Raw genomic sequence first — 14,329 nt, forward strand, 5'->3', positions numbered from 1 at the left:
ACCTCTTATGTCCGCCCCCGAACCGCCCTCCCCTCTGGTAACCACTAATCTGCTCTAAAGCTGGCATTCTTCTTGTGGTCACTTGGGGGTGGAGAACAGAGACTCCTGTGGACTTTCACCTCCCTAACTTCTGGGCTGTGGAATGTGATCTTCCCTTTCCTGTGTACGCCCCACCCCCAACGCTTCTCTCGGGTCCCCTCTTCACTGGCCAACTCGTACTCATCCTCCTTGAGACGCCACCGCTCAGACAGCCCTGGCTGTGTCGGGGCCCTAGCTCTCCAGTCACAATGTTGCACACTGGTCCTTTGTAACATCTGTATGGCTGTGACTTCACATTTATTGTGTGACTACTTGATTCTGCGTCTTCTTCTCCGTCCCGGGAAACCCATGAGGCCAGCGTCTGATCTACCTTTCTAAGTCCCACAGTGCACTCTACAAAGGAAGCAACAACCCTTTATTTAAAAAAATAAAGGTACAGGTCACACCTCAGCTGTCTGCACAATACCACCCTACAAATAAGGCCTCTGCTGCCCTGGGAAACAGGACTGTAGGTACACATGTGCCCCATACTTAGTGACTGCTATGGCTACTGGCCGCTGAGCCGTCAACAGCATGAGAAATCTAAAACAGTGCATTGCCACAGCCCAGCTGACAAGAAAGCCAAGTAAATGATAGACATCAAGAGGAGGCGAGAAACAAGATTTTAGACCCAGACTTCATTTTAGTCTAAGAGCCTCAAAGCTGAGCTTTACTTTTTTTTTTTTTTCTTATTCTCTGCCTGGCTCTTGGAAAGAAACAACTCATGCTGCTTTGAAAAATTCCACAAAGATTTAGAGTCAGCATCTAAACGGAGGTGGTCTAAGAATGCTGATTCCCATGCAAATTGAGGAAAGTGAAGAAGCAAACGGAAGGCCTTTCCATGGGACCTCTGAACTACTGTGGTGTCCTGGTTACAAAGTCAGACACCTGGAATAATTCCTTTTCGGTGGTGGCTATTTTCAATTCTAGGAAAGGGTAATAATGGGCTTTGAGAGGGCGGGGGTGAGCTCTGGCACTCACGTCGTGTCGTCCCAGCGCTGCAGACACTGGCTGTGGAAGCTGTGGTTACATAGGGTGGTGAGGATGCCGTTCACAGACTCGTCCATGCGCTCCAGACACACTGTGCACTTGGGGAGCTCAGTCAGGTCCATCACGGGGAGGCTGGCACCCTGGGGAAACACCTCGCGTGAGCCTCACCCTTCATCCACCAGTTCTAAGTGTTTTTTTTAAACAATAGTTTTCCCATTGCTTTCTGACTCCTGGTAGGATGTTCTCAACATTACTGCTCTGTGCAAATGCTTTAAAATGGAAAGATTTTCATTCGTGTAACAAGTATTGATTGGGCAGCTCCTATATTCCCAGCACTGTGCTAGGCACTGGAAATATGGTGGTGAACAAAGCAGACAAAGATGCCTGCCCCTACGGAGCTGACATCCTAGCAAGGGAGACTGCTGCCAAAAGCCTAACAGAGAGTCGAAAATGTGACCAGCCTCCTGGTTCTCTGACTCTAAAGGTCTGTGACTACAGGAGCACACAATGAATCAGAGCAGCAGAGCAGGAATGGGTCTGAACAGGCTTTCCACAGAGAGAATGAAAACTTAACACTTTCTACTGAGTGACAATAGCATCAACAGCACTGGTTTGATCTATTCCTTTAACACACGCTTAGTGAGTCCCTGCTTTATGTGCCAGACACCGTTCTAGCTGTGGAACAATGGTGAGCAAAACACACTCAGTGAGTCCAAAAAGCAAAGTCAGGCCCTGCCCTCATAGAGCGTAGAATCTACTAATGAGAGAGACAAAAATCAAATTAAAAAAAAAAGTGTAATTACCAATAGTCGTAAGTGCTATGAAAGAAAACCATAGGGAGCTCTAAGAGGGTGTGAAAGAGGAGGCATAATGGTCTAGGTGGTCCAGAAAAGGACGCCTAAGACACCAATGTCAGACCTGAGCCCTGCCAGTGGTAAGACGAGCAGGAATTATTGAGACAAAGGTGGGCAGGCACACACAGAAGGACATGTGGAGAAAAATCACATTAATCTACGATCCCTGAAGAGTAGATATCTACAGGAAATGTCTCAAAAATTCATGTACGTTTAGAGAAAAATAATCTCAAATTGAGGCCTTGCATAGCATCTGGCACAAGGGAAGCCCAATTTTATCACTCACCAATTTTTCTTTTACATAATCTAATCAAAGAACCATCTACTCAGAACTTATTCCTGTCAAGCTGCTTTTGAGGTAAAAAGCCCTTTAGGTCTAGTTTGAAAAGAAAAGAAATCTTAAAAATATTACAGAGCTAAATCTACGACTTTATAAAATGATTGAAGTGAGCACTTATTGTAGGAAAGGTCCCAACAGAGGGTGGCAGATCAGAGCAATTACAAACTGCTATCAAAACAGAATGGAGAATGAGGATAAGGATTAAGGGTTAATATTGAAAACAAAGACACTTCTTTTAGGCTCCAGGTGATGTTTCGTTGATCTGGAATAAATGAACATTCAATTTCAACAACATTGATAGTATCTTTTTTAAAAAAATTTTTGGGCAGTTAAAGAAAATTGAGATAAAAGTCACATAGTATAAAATACGCCATTTTAAAGGGTACAATTCAGTGGGTTTTACTATATTCACAATGTTCTGCAGCCATCACCACTATCTAATTCTAGAACATTTCTATCATCCCAAAAAGAAACCTCATAACTGTTACCAGTTACTCCCCATTCGTCTTTCCCCAGCCTCTGACAACCATTAATCTACTTTCTGTCTCTGTGGATTGGCCCATTCTGGACACTTCCACAAATATTTTATTTTATTTTATGATTTTTTTTAATGTATGTCACGTCAGAGTATATTTTTTTTTGCAGAAGATTAGCCCTGAGCTAACTACTGCCAATCCTCCTCTTTTTGCTGAGGAAGACTGGCCTTGAGCTAACATCCATGCCCATCTTCCTCTACTTTATACGTGGGACACCTACCACAACATGGCGTGCCAAGCGGTGCCATGTCCGCACCCGGGATCCGAACCAGCAAACCCTGGGGCGCCGAGAAGCAGAATGTGCGAAGTTAACCGCTGCGCCACCGGGCCGGCCCCCACAAATATTTTAACATTTAACTTTATACCATTCTGAGATATTTATATCAAGGACAAGATTTATTCACACTTACATCTTCAGATTTCAGTACTTCAGCCCTTTCCACATAGACCAGCTGGCAAACATCGTCTTCTATTGAGTTGAACTGGCGGCCATTGCATGCCATATAAAAACTATCTGCATCAGCCTAGGTATACCAATGGGGAAAAGGAAAAAATTAAGAGAGAGATCCTGAAAATTTGCTTTATATTCAAGATACACGGCTTCAGTTATTCCCTTCATCAGCTTCTAAAATTTATACTTAGGAGAGACAGCAAAAAGTAACATCTGTGGAAGCAGGTTCATAGGCTAATAGAACTCTGCAGGTCAACACCGTACACCTCTACAATGTTCTTGATCCAGGATAGTTTTACTTGAAGTAGCAGAAGCTACTGAAGTGCAATAAGCTGACAGCTAGTACAATTTTAATATTCAACCAGCAAAAGTCAACGTTTCCCTTGATACCAGTATTTTTTCCCTCTAGTCAGCATTTTCTCGGCAGCTGAGAGTAAACACTTATTTTTGCAAAGCTTGGAACCAGATCATAACTCACGATTGTTAGAGAAGAGCTCTTTTTTAAAAAAGTCAGCATCTACGTTAGAAAGAATAAAGGACCAGTAGAACTGGTATGGAGTGAAAAGCCAGCTCCTTCTCTTCAATAAACCAAATATTAATAATACATGATAGACAAGGATCCCATTAGGAGGTTTTAAACAACCAAGTGTGTAATACCAAAAGCAAAATTCTTGGCCAAGATCAAACGGTCAAGATGAGCCAGATTTTAAAATACTAGTAGTCTCCTTGCTTTGGAGTAGAAGACAGATGGAATCAGGGGCAAGAGGTCCCTGTAGGAAATGCTGCGAAGGCACATGTGCATTTGTGAAAATGGACACGAGTAAATTAAACCTTCCAGTCTAGCCTTAGTAGAAAGCAACAAAGAGATGATTCCAGTTTTTAAACTCAGCAATTTTTAGAGGCAGCTGGGAGGCCAAGGCTTGTCTGGATCTCACTCTCAAATGGGCTTTAGCTCAAATGTAGAAAGGTGTGTGCTTTGGTCCTACCAATAAAGACAAGCTGCTTTGGGGGAGAAATGTGTTCTGCAAAACAGTGAAATGCTGCACTGTCAGCCTCTAGGAAGAGATTCCAGTCTGTACCAAGCAAAAACAGTCACGCCTGTCTACCTTCCTAGAGTTCTGAATCTTGCAGCCACCACAAGTTTTTCAGCAGCTTTTAATTTCATTCTGATGATGTAATTGAAGTATAGATTCTTGATTATTTATACTTTCTTCATATGACCAAGTAAGCTAAGCAGCTGAGGAAGGACGAGCTAAGTAGCTGAGGAAGGATGATCAATTCTGAACATAGTTTTTTTGGGGGGGAAAGGTGGCTTTTCTTCGGGAAACAACCTGTGTATTGCATACAGTGCATTTTAACTTCAAAATTTTAAAAGCTCGTTCATGGATAATAAATCCTTTTAAAACTAAGAGGAGGCAACCTAAAATGGCCTCCCTCATTCTTCCAGAGCAACAAAATGCTTTTGGATGAGTAAGCAGCAGAGTGAACAAATGGATTCATAGACCGAGGGAACTGACTGCCAGGAAGTGAAGGCCACGGGTCAGCTCTTCAGGGCCTCAAGCACCACCAGGAGTGGGTTGCAGTTGCAGACCCCTCCTCAGACCTTCAGCTCTATAAATGCTCACCAAGCAACCAGGCCTCCTCAGAGGAAGGGACAAGGTTTGTGACACTGGGCATGTGACAAAACCTACTCAATACCAGATACTTTACTCCTTCCTTGTGGGAGCTGTTTATCTATACCGAAAAAAAGTATTTTTTGGAACACATTGATCTCTTCTTTAAAATCTTAGCATTGGAAACGTACTTCACTTGTCTGAATATTTACTGAGCACCCAGCATGTGGCAGGCACTGTGCTATGCACAAGCAGGAGAGTAGGGAACAAAGTACACATGATTCCTACTTCAACCCACCACTGAAATGCACAAAACAAAAGGCTGAAGCTAACTACAAAAAAAACAGAAGAAACAACTCTTTTACTTAAAATGCTTGCATTGTGTGGAGCCTCCAATTTAAAAAAACCCAGCTTTTGTTTTTTTCTAGTCCTTTGTTTTTATTGTTCTCTTCTCAGGATAAACTCGGAAAAAGAAAAACCTATTATGATCAAGGTTCCTTTACCATCAGTGATCAACTATAGTGTTGAGAACATATTTTCACTTCTCAAGAGGGATCTCCTGGGCCGTCCTAAGCATGCAAGGGAATAAAAATGAACCAACATACTCTATTGAGAGGCTATGTGTCCTTTTTTGGCCCCAAGAACAACAAAACTGAACCCCCTCTTGCCTTCCTGTGTCTTGATGAATTAAAAATTCCTTCCCCAAAGGGGCTGGCCCCATGGCCGAGTGGTTAAGTTCGCGCGCTCCGCTGCAGGCGGCCCAGTGTTTCGTTAGTTCGAATCCTGGGCGCGGACATGGCACTGCGCATCAGACCACGCTGAGGCAGCGTCCCACATGCCACAACTAGAAGAACCCACAACAAAGAATACACAACTATGTACCGGGGAGCTTTGGGGAGAAAAAGGAAAAAATAAAATCTAAAAAAAAAAAAAAAAAATTCCTTTCCCAAAGACCAAGTTTCCTAAAGGTCACAGTACAATTCTGTAAACACATCTCTTTATAACACCTCCAGCATAAAGCTGAGGCCAACAGAAATTTAAGAGATTAGCAAAGATACAGAGAAGGCCTATTAGTTTTTAATAAAAATTCTCTGGTGAGCAAAAGAAAGGAATAAAAATATAGTTAGCTGCCCAGGCTATGGAGTCAGGCTGCCTGGGTTTGAATCCTAACTCTGGCACTTTTAGCTACGTAGCCTTGGGTAAGTGACCTATCCCGGCTTGTTTCCTCAATTATGAAAGATGAAAGCAATGACACCTACCTCCTGGCATTGTTGAGAGGACTCAAGGAGTTACTGCATGAAAAGCATTCAGCACAGGCCTGGCGTCTATCTGGGAAGTGCTTAACAGTTGGTAGTTAACGAGTCTGTTATTCTCATTAGGGCCCAATACCAATTTAACAACTTCAAGCCTTATACCAGGATGGTGTTTTTAGGTCTTAGAAGATCCTTTATAGGATGAGCCTTGGACCCCAAGATCCAGCATTAGCAATATAACTCATGATACTAAGGTCAAGGGCTCTATCCCCATGGGGAAGAGCATGGAGCAAGCTGTTTCAGAGTCTCAGAAAACATCCATCAACTTGAACAACCGGCACTTGGTCAAAGGACAGAGGTAGAGAGACAGTGCAGAAGTACAAAGAAAATCTATTAACAGTTAACAGAAAATTTTCACAGTATCATCTGCACGCTATGAAGGGTAGCACTTGCTACAGGGAAGTCTGTGGGTTTATTAGACAATTAGTACTGTGGGTTTATTAGACTTCAGACTATTTTAAAAGTCTAACATGTCCTTAAACATTTTTTCCCAATCTGTTTCTTGACTTTTCTTATGTGTTACTTGTTGACTGCCCTTAATTAAATAGAAGCTATAACTAAAATACTGCTGTTACACAATTTCTTGCAAACAGTGACTATCTCCCCATCCCCACACTTTCATCCCCCTCCTACTGGAAGAGGAGTATACCCTAGAGATTAAAAGTGAGGGCTCAAATCTCAGCTCAGTCACTTATTTCCAGCTGTGTAACCCTGGGCAAATCAGTAACCCCTCTGCAGTTTCCTTGTTGGTAAAACAAGGATAACAACAGTACCTGTCTACCTCATAGGGCTGTAGTGAGGATTCAACGAGACATTGCACCTTAAGCACTTGGCACTTGGTGAGTGGTACAGAATAAGCAGTCAATACAGGTGGCACACTATCATCATTATCCTTACTACTACATGTGTTACCAGATTGAAAAGGTTTAAGGTGCCACTTGCCCATTGTTTGCAAAGCTCCTCAGTGACCTTGGAAGGTCTCTTGAGAGTCAGTGAAAGCAGTTAAGTGCTTTCTTGTTCTCGAAGTCAACTTGTGAAATCTAAGCCTATAGGATAGTTGAAATACATGTTTGAAATGTCTCCCTCAATGGCGGGGTGCTTTGTAAAGGTTAGAGAGAACAACTGTGTACCCTCTTGTACAGGAAACTCCACACTAAGGTTCTCTTTCTGTGGCCTATGGAACAGGTACAAATATAATCAAACTCTCGCTTTTCTTGATTTCCTCCCCATGGCCAATGAAAGGCTGCTACTGCTGTCAACTCTGGATTCTGTAATGAGCTAAGAGGAGACAACAAGCAGGCCTTCCATCCTGGGCTCCCTTTCACCCATCAACAGAGGTGACTGCTCAGAGGCAATAGCAAATGATCCTACAGGCACACCCATTTGTTTGTCAATCTGCAAGTCGGAACTGTTCATCTGGAGCAAATTCAAGAAGCTATTTATCAATGAAAAAAGTAACTTTTGACAAAGCTATATTTCAAAACCTAATGAAATTTTAATGGACAAATATAACAGGCTATTAAAAAAGCCAAATCGAATGAAACCTACAGACAGGGTAGCTCTTTAATAACCTGGATAATACGGAAAGCTTATCTCATTTTTATATTCATATAGAAACATGCATATTCAAAAGAATGAGCTTATAAAACCAAGAGAATATCTTTCTAACACCTTACATCTGAGGCACACGGCAAGTGTTGCTTAACGCAACAAGTGAAATGGATTAAATGGCAAAACCTTCCTCTATCAAAAACTATCTGTTATAATACACAAGTACTTTTAAAAATCTAAAATATCACCTTTCTTTCAGTGTTTCTATCTCTCTATTGTAGTGATTTCCAATCAGAACTCTCAAGTATCTTTAACACTTCAAGGAATGTCAAAAAATCCCTCCTGTCACCAAAATTTTAAAAAATAAAATGGATTTTATTTTCTAAAATGTGCCAAAGAAGATCTTTTAAAAAGAGAATGAAAGAAGCAGGGGCACAGTGTTATAATGGCAAATAATAATATGGTGTCAACTTCAAAAAGTTTGGGAACTATTGCTCTACTAGAATAATTACTACTGGATAAACAAACCCTAGATTTCATACCCAACCTGCTTTATAAAAAATTATGAGTATGAATTAGAGTTGAGTGTCTGCTAGTGAATTTAGACGTATTTCTAGAATTACAACACTATCCCAGAAGATATGTATATCAAGAATCTTAATAGCAAAATGTTGTAAATCACACACAGCTAGTATCATACAGTTTCAAAAAAACAGTTTCTGTGGCAAAGAGATTTTTAATATCTTAACTTTTACCTGTGCACTAAACTTTATCAGCACCATATATTGATTTGGAGTAGAGTCTCTGATGATTTTCATTTGTTCAATTACTTCATTAAATGGGGCGACAAACTTCATAAGGTCATGACTGGTCATTGTAGCAGGCACTGTGAGAATACACAGCATGGCACTGCGCCTCACATCTTCTTTTAAGGAGGTCATCTTACTAATAAGACAATAATTAGACTGTCTTCAATAGATGAGGTATGGTTAGTTCAGACAATACTTATTAGACAACTTTTATGTCCAAGAAAATAGGAAAAAATAAAACTCGTAATACAGTCACGCATCACTTAATGACAGAGATACGTTCTGAGAAATGCATCGTTAGGCAATTTCATCATTATGTGAACATGATAGCGTGTATTTACACAAACCTAGATGGTATAGCCTGCTACACACCTAGGCTACATGGTTCTCATCTTATGGGACCACCGCCGTATACACGGTCCATCACTGACTGAAACGTCGTTATGCGATGCATGACTGTACTTCACAAATCAACTTGAACAGCTTATTTACGTGCAAATACACACTACATGGGTCAATGCAGAATCCCTTAAACATATCTGCCATGGAGTTTAAGGTAAGCTTTGAAATGTTCTACATCACACCCACCACTGAAATTTTTAATCTTCAGTTAAAGGCTTGTTGTGGTTATAAATCTATATTAAGCAAAGTGTTTTACTCTCATTAATTTTTTAATAATAATCTGTCATTAGGTGACTTAGAAGCACTCTCTAACTATGGACTTCTCTCGAAGGGTCTAGATGAGAAAAGAGCTCTAAATATAAGAAAGAGAACTCTGAACCATGAGGATGTGACTCTGGAGATCACGGAAAGTGTTGCTGGGTTGGAATAGGTGGCATAGAGGGGAAAGACAAACCTCTTACAATGCACTTTACTTTTGAAATGCTGCAAACTCACTTCAACAGCTGTGATCCAAAATAGCCACATGAGCATTCACTGTTTCCCAGGGGGGACCTAGCACACAAGTTAGGACAAGGACAGCCTTTAAAGAGATCGGCTACCAATCATCCAAGGAGCTGATGGCCCAGCTTACAGATCATCTAGCCAATTGCTTTGGTCTCCAAAGGCTTTGTTTGGACCTCAGACAGGGGTGAAAAGAGGTGATGACCTTACGATCTATTAATTGACATCTTAGCAGCTTCTTTAGTTAAGATTTGGTGGGGATACAAGACTACAGTGATGTTATGGATCACTTATAATTTTTCTTTTCTTTTCCATCTTCCTTCCTTTCAATTTCCCAATCACCTTGCATGCCTACCTTCTCAGGGAATGTTTTCCTAGGTATTTTCTCAAGTGTATCTAAACGATTCTTTTATAAGGAGAAGCTCTGCCCCAATCTACAAGATTAACCAAATGTAAAACATCTAAGAATTCTCTAACACACGATATATGAAAGTACTATGTTTTGAAGCCTAAAATATCCACTTTCCTTTAGGGCATGAGATTTTTCTCTGCCCTAAGGCAAAAAACAGAACCATTCAAAAGGAAAAAGGTTTCTCTTACTTTGTCTTATATAGATGCATAATACCATGAACTATTTCAACTGATGGATTCCCACTGAAGAAGGAAATCTGTTCTGGAAGTTGTTTGGATGGAGAATCGGGAGCAGCGTTTACGCATTCTTTACTTTGATCTTCACTTCTCTGTGCAGTGGGGGATGCTTCTGAAGACTTCCTTTCTTCCAGTGTAGCTTTCAGCTCATCTTTCACAAATCAAAAATTAGCAGATTATAAACTCATAGGAAATATACTGAAGGATTCTAATTAGATTAAGATTTCCAGTTAGAAGACTAAACTTTGACAGAGAAATTGTAACGTACTGCATTAAGAACTAAATCCATAGAACAGCTAACCTACAGGAGTATCTCAACTTGAAAGCACTCTTTGCCCCATAAAAATCTCATTAACACCCTCAGAAACTCAAGGATGGGACTTACATTTGGCAGTACCATAATAAGAGCCGGTATCTCCATCATGCACTCCTAAGTGGGACAAATGTTCAGGGCTGTCAAGCCTGAAAACCAAACCTACCAGTTCTGACCACCTATATGCCGGAGAGGTAGTATACGTCCACTCCCCTGGTTGGAGTGAGCTGGCAGAGCAGAGGGAGACACAACATGCTTCTCTGGATTCATTCAGAATCTGCCACTGACCTAGGACGTAAGTAGCTCTCCTCACTGAACAGAGTCATCAACCCAGTTTGTTAGGATTAACTTAGAAGAAACATTTGGAGAAGCTGAAATGTGGCTTGACCACCTCATGCAAGGCACATAGGCAGTGAAAGATAAAAGTACGCTAGAGGTCAAAATCACGGGCTCGTTGAACAACATGTATAAAACAGACAACCAGGGACTAACATTACAAAAGAGTCCAGGGTTTTAGAAAGCATACCTGGGTTGGACTTCATGGTTTCAATGATCATATCTGTCATTTCTCGACGGCCAAGATGCTGATGTATGATGGCTGCTTTCTCCCCTGGTGACTTCCCCTCTAAACAGGCTACAGCTGACGCTAGTGTCTTCTTTTTGATCTCCTCATCAGACATTTCCCCTGCTAAAGAACACATGAATGATTAATACCTGATAACAAAAGAAGCTCCTCTCCACTCTCAATGTATCCATCGATAGTTTTCCCTTTTCCCTCTGCTGCCCTCCCCCAAGATAATAAGATGCCTTTGCAGTGGCCATCTCCCTCACCTCTGGGGCTCCGACGGTGCCCAGCAGACAGTCAATAAACACTCAGTGCAGTAAATTCAGAAACACAGGGAAATCACGCACTTCAAAGCAAATCAACAAGAGTAAGAGCTTAAGAACGGTGTCATGGTGATTATGCCCAGAGGAACCAACATTTTAGAAATACCTGGTAAAGTGAAATTGTGTGTTGAGCCCAAAATGAAAGTATCAAGTCATTACCATTAATAAACAAAACTTTCAAAAGCCTTTAGGGTTAGCCTTCTTAAACACCCTGCGTTAGCCTCATGCCGTGAAAAATCTGCGAGCACTGTCTTAAGTCAATGAAACACAGAAATGGAAAAGGAATTTGGAGACTCCACCGAAATATCCTTCATATAAGTGCTACCAGGGCAGGGACCAGGTCTGTTTTGCCCATCACTGTATCCCTAGCACTTACAGCACATTGCCTGGCACACACTAGAAGCTCTAAGAACATTTGTTGAGTAACTGACTCAATGAATCAGTGACTGAATCAATGACTAAATGAATCAATGACTAACGGTAGAAGTGTAAACGTGGCTAATGTCGATTTAGCTGAACTTCACAACCCAGAGATCACTGTGAGCCTTTGAAAGCTGCCCGTAACCCATTAAATCATATTCAATCTTTAATTTCCCAGAATTCACATCCTCAGGTAAGTTTCCAATGACACCATCCCCACCGGTCCCAGTTCCCCTCCCCAAATCAAACAGATCCTCTTGTAACAGTTTTCCAAACTGTTTCTTCCTTACCTTCACTGCACTTATCCCAGTCGTAATTCTACATTTACTGCGTACTTACTTAATTGATCTGTCTCCCCCACTGAACTCTGGTGCCCTTAAAGCAGGGGCCACATCTGATTCTGCACACAACTAAAGCTGCAGCTGACAGTGGGCACTCAGTGAGTATTTCTTGAATATACGTTATTGGCAGGGAACCGAGGTCTGAGGAACCAGTGATGGCCGCACTCCCCACCGAAGGAGCTGCGCGGCGGCGGCGAAGAGCTCAGACGCAAGCCCAGCTCTCTGAGTTAGAATCGCAGCTTCACCACTTACAGATCATGGCGGGAAGTCATTTAATCGCTGGGCTTCAGTTTGCCAACTTGTAAAAGGGCATACCACACAACTACTCAACAGAGCTGACGCGAAGACAAAGAAGATAACGCGCACAAAGTGTCCAGCCCAGAGCTGGGATCCAGGAAGTGTACAAACTTTAGCGCTAGTTAGGACTACTGTGACAGGGCGAGGAGCGACTTAATTACTCCGGGCCCGCCAGCGTGGCTGGGGCTCCAGTCCCTGCCTTCACCAAGCCCGGAGGGAAGGACTTGCACAACTCGACTCTAACCGGGGCGGGGGGCGAGCGCCGCGGAAAGGCACAGGAGGGAGGCACCGGGGAGCGCTTCCCGGAGGTGACATCTGGGAAGGCCTCTCAAGGATGGATGGGATGAGATGAGGGAACAACCACCTCTCAGCTCCTCCCTGAGCCAAAGCCCCCGCCGCAGCCTTTCTCCGGGCCGTACTTCGGGAAGGCGAGCCCCCCGGGCCCGGGCGCGGGCTCCAGGGAAGGCGGCGCGGCCGCAGGACTCACCCGCAGCGCTGAAGCCGAAGCCAGCGGGGACGGGAGAGTGTTCTGCGAGCTCCAGTCGGATGACAACCAGTGACACACTCATAGGGCAGGCGCTGGCCGACGCGGGCCCCGGCGGGCTCAGGCGAGGCTGGGAAGCGAGCCTAGAGGCCGAGCGGCCCGGGGCCGGCAGCGCCGCCACCACCTCAGCGCCGCAGCCGCCGCCTCAGCAGCAGCAGCTCCTCGCTCGAACCCACCACAACAACCTCCACTTCCGCCTCCCGGCCACCGTCGCTGACCCGCGGGGTCACGCATGCGCGGATCAGCGTACGCTCCGATTGGGTGGGATGGCGGCCACGTGACTGGCGTCGCGGCGCAGATGTGCCTGAACCTGAGCTCCTCCGAACGGCGCCTCTGGCTGTCGAAGAGGTCCAGGAGGAGACAAGTCACGGGGATTGCGAGCCCTGGGCCCCTCGTTAGGCCGATCGGTGGGTTTGCACCCAGGCCCGAGTTAACCTACCCGAGGGCCTTGCCCTCAGCCTACCTCAGCTGACGGCGAGGGTTCCGAATTGCCCAGGACCCTGCGCTACGCCGAGAGCTCTTGCCTCTTTTTGTCGTATTTGACCCCTCGATCTGGCTCTAGGCAGGGTTGCTTTGTGTCAGCCACACTTTAAGAGAGGTACGCTGAGGCTCAGAGAGGCGAATCCGCTTCTCTGAGGGCCCATAGGGACTCGATGGCAGTGTTTCTGACTCTCTTAAGGTGGGGCGATGGGCTGGTTAAGCGCTCAGCGCTGGAGAGAGATCTGGGTCTTACCATCCCCCCCCCATCACTTCACAAATGTTTACTGAGAGCCTAGGCACTGTTGGCGTGGTGGGGATACGCTGGAGAAAAAGATGAACACACAGTTACAGTTCTTATGGAGTCGACCTTGATTACCAGCTGTGTGACCTTGAGCTAGTTATTGTGTAAAATTGGGATAATATCGTCGTACAGCCGTGAGGGTGTATATACGTTAGTTTTCCTGAGATTCAGCATTCTTTCCTGTATGTCGGACTGCCTTTAGAATATACATTGGAGAGCCACAATCAATACGTACAAGACACATACATGACAGCAAGCTATTTTAGGTATGTGCTATAGTGATATCTAAGATGTGTCCCAGCACATCCTGGACATGTGTAGGTATATGCACTATGTATGGAATAACATAGCCACATGATATATGTGTATATATAGCTTGCGACTTTACCCTGTGAAATATGTTTCAACATACACTGTTTATGTCAGGTTTTCTCAACCTCTGCACTAGTGACATTTTACGTCCTGATAGTTCTTTTGGGTGTGTGTGCATCCCTGGCGTGACCCACTAGGTTCTAGTAGCACCTCCCACCAAGTGGTGAAAACCAGAAGTGTTCCACCCATTGCCAAAGGTCCCCTTGGGGCCAGAATTGCCACCTGTTGAGAATCACTGATTTATGTGAAAGGGCATATGCCATATGCACTTTATCTTATGTAATAGT

At 43.7% G+C, this 14,329-nt stretch overlaps 2 protein-coding genes across 12 annotated transcripts in view; one reads left to right on the plus strand and one right to left on the minus strand.

Annotated features, from left to right (window-relative positions):
- The window catches only part of BRAP (BRCA1 associated protein), a 28,553-nt gene extending 15,439 nt beyond the window's left edge, over positions 1-13,114 (minus strand). The window contains exons 1-6 of one of the 4 annotated variants that reach the window (XM_014858665.3): positions 12,833-13,114; positions 10,926-11,087; positions 10,039-10,237; positions 8,482-8,671; positions 3,209-3,322; positions 1,060-1,208 (exon numbers count right to left, since the gene is read on the minus strand). In XM_014858665.3, coding sequence (XP_014714151.1) covers positions 1,060-1,208; positions 3,209-3,322; positions 8,482-8,671; positions 10,039-10,237; positions 10,926-11,087; positions 12,833-12,914 — 896 coding nt within the window. In that variant the 5' untranslated portion in view covers positions 12,915-13,114. The remainder of the gene's footprint in view (positions 1-1,059; positions 1,209-3,208; positions 3,323-8,481; positions 8,672-10,038; positions 10,238-10,925; positions 11,088-12,832) is intronic. The other 3 variants (XM_044775873.2, XM_014858666.3, XM_070516069.1) reach the window with 3 other exon arrangements.
- The window catches only part of ACAD10 (acyl-CoA dehydrogenase family member 10), a 50,771-nt gene continuing 49,548 nt past the window's right edge, over positions 13,107-14,329 (plus strand). For 3 of the 8 annotated variants that reach the window (XM_014858664.3, XM_070516063.1, XM_070516066.1), the window contains exon 1: positions 13,107-13,296. In XM_014858664.3, coding sequence (XP_014714150.1) covers positions 13,122-13,296 — 175 coding nt within the window. In that variant the 5' untranslated portion in view covers positions 13,107-13,121. Of the gene's footprint in view, positions 13,488-14,329 lie in introns of all 8 variants that reach the window. The other 5 variants (XR_011505334.1, XM_014858663.3, XM_070516062.1 and 2 more) reach the window with 3 other exon arrangements.

The sequence above is a fragment of the Equus asinus genome, chromosome 8 (genome assembly GCF_041296235.1).
Source record: "Equus asinus isolate D_3611 breed Donkey chromosome 8, EquAss-T2T_v2, whole genome shotgun sequence".
Lineage (NCBI taxonomy): Eukaryota > Metazoa > Chordata > Mammalia > Perissodactyla > Equidae > Equus > Equus asinus.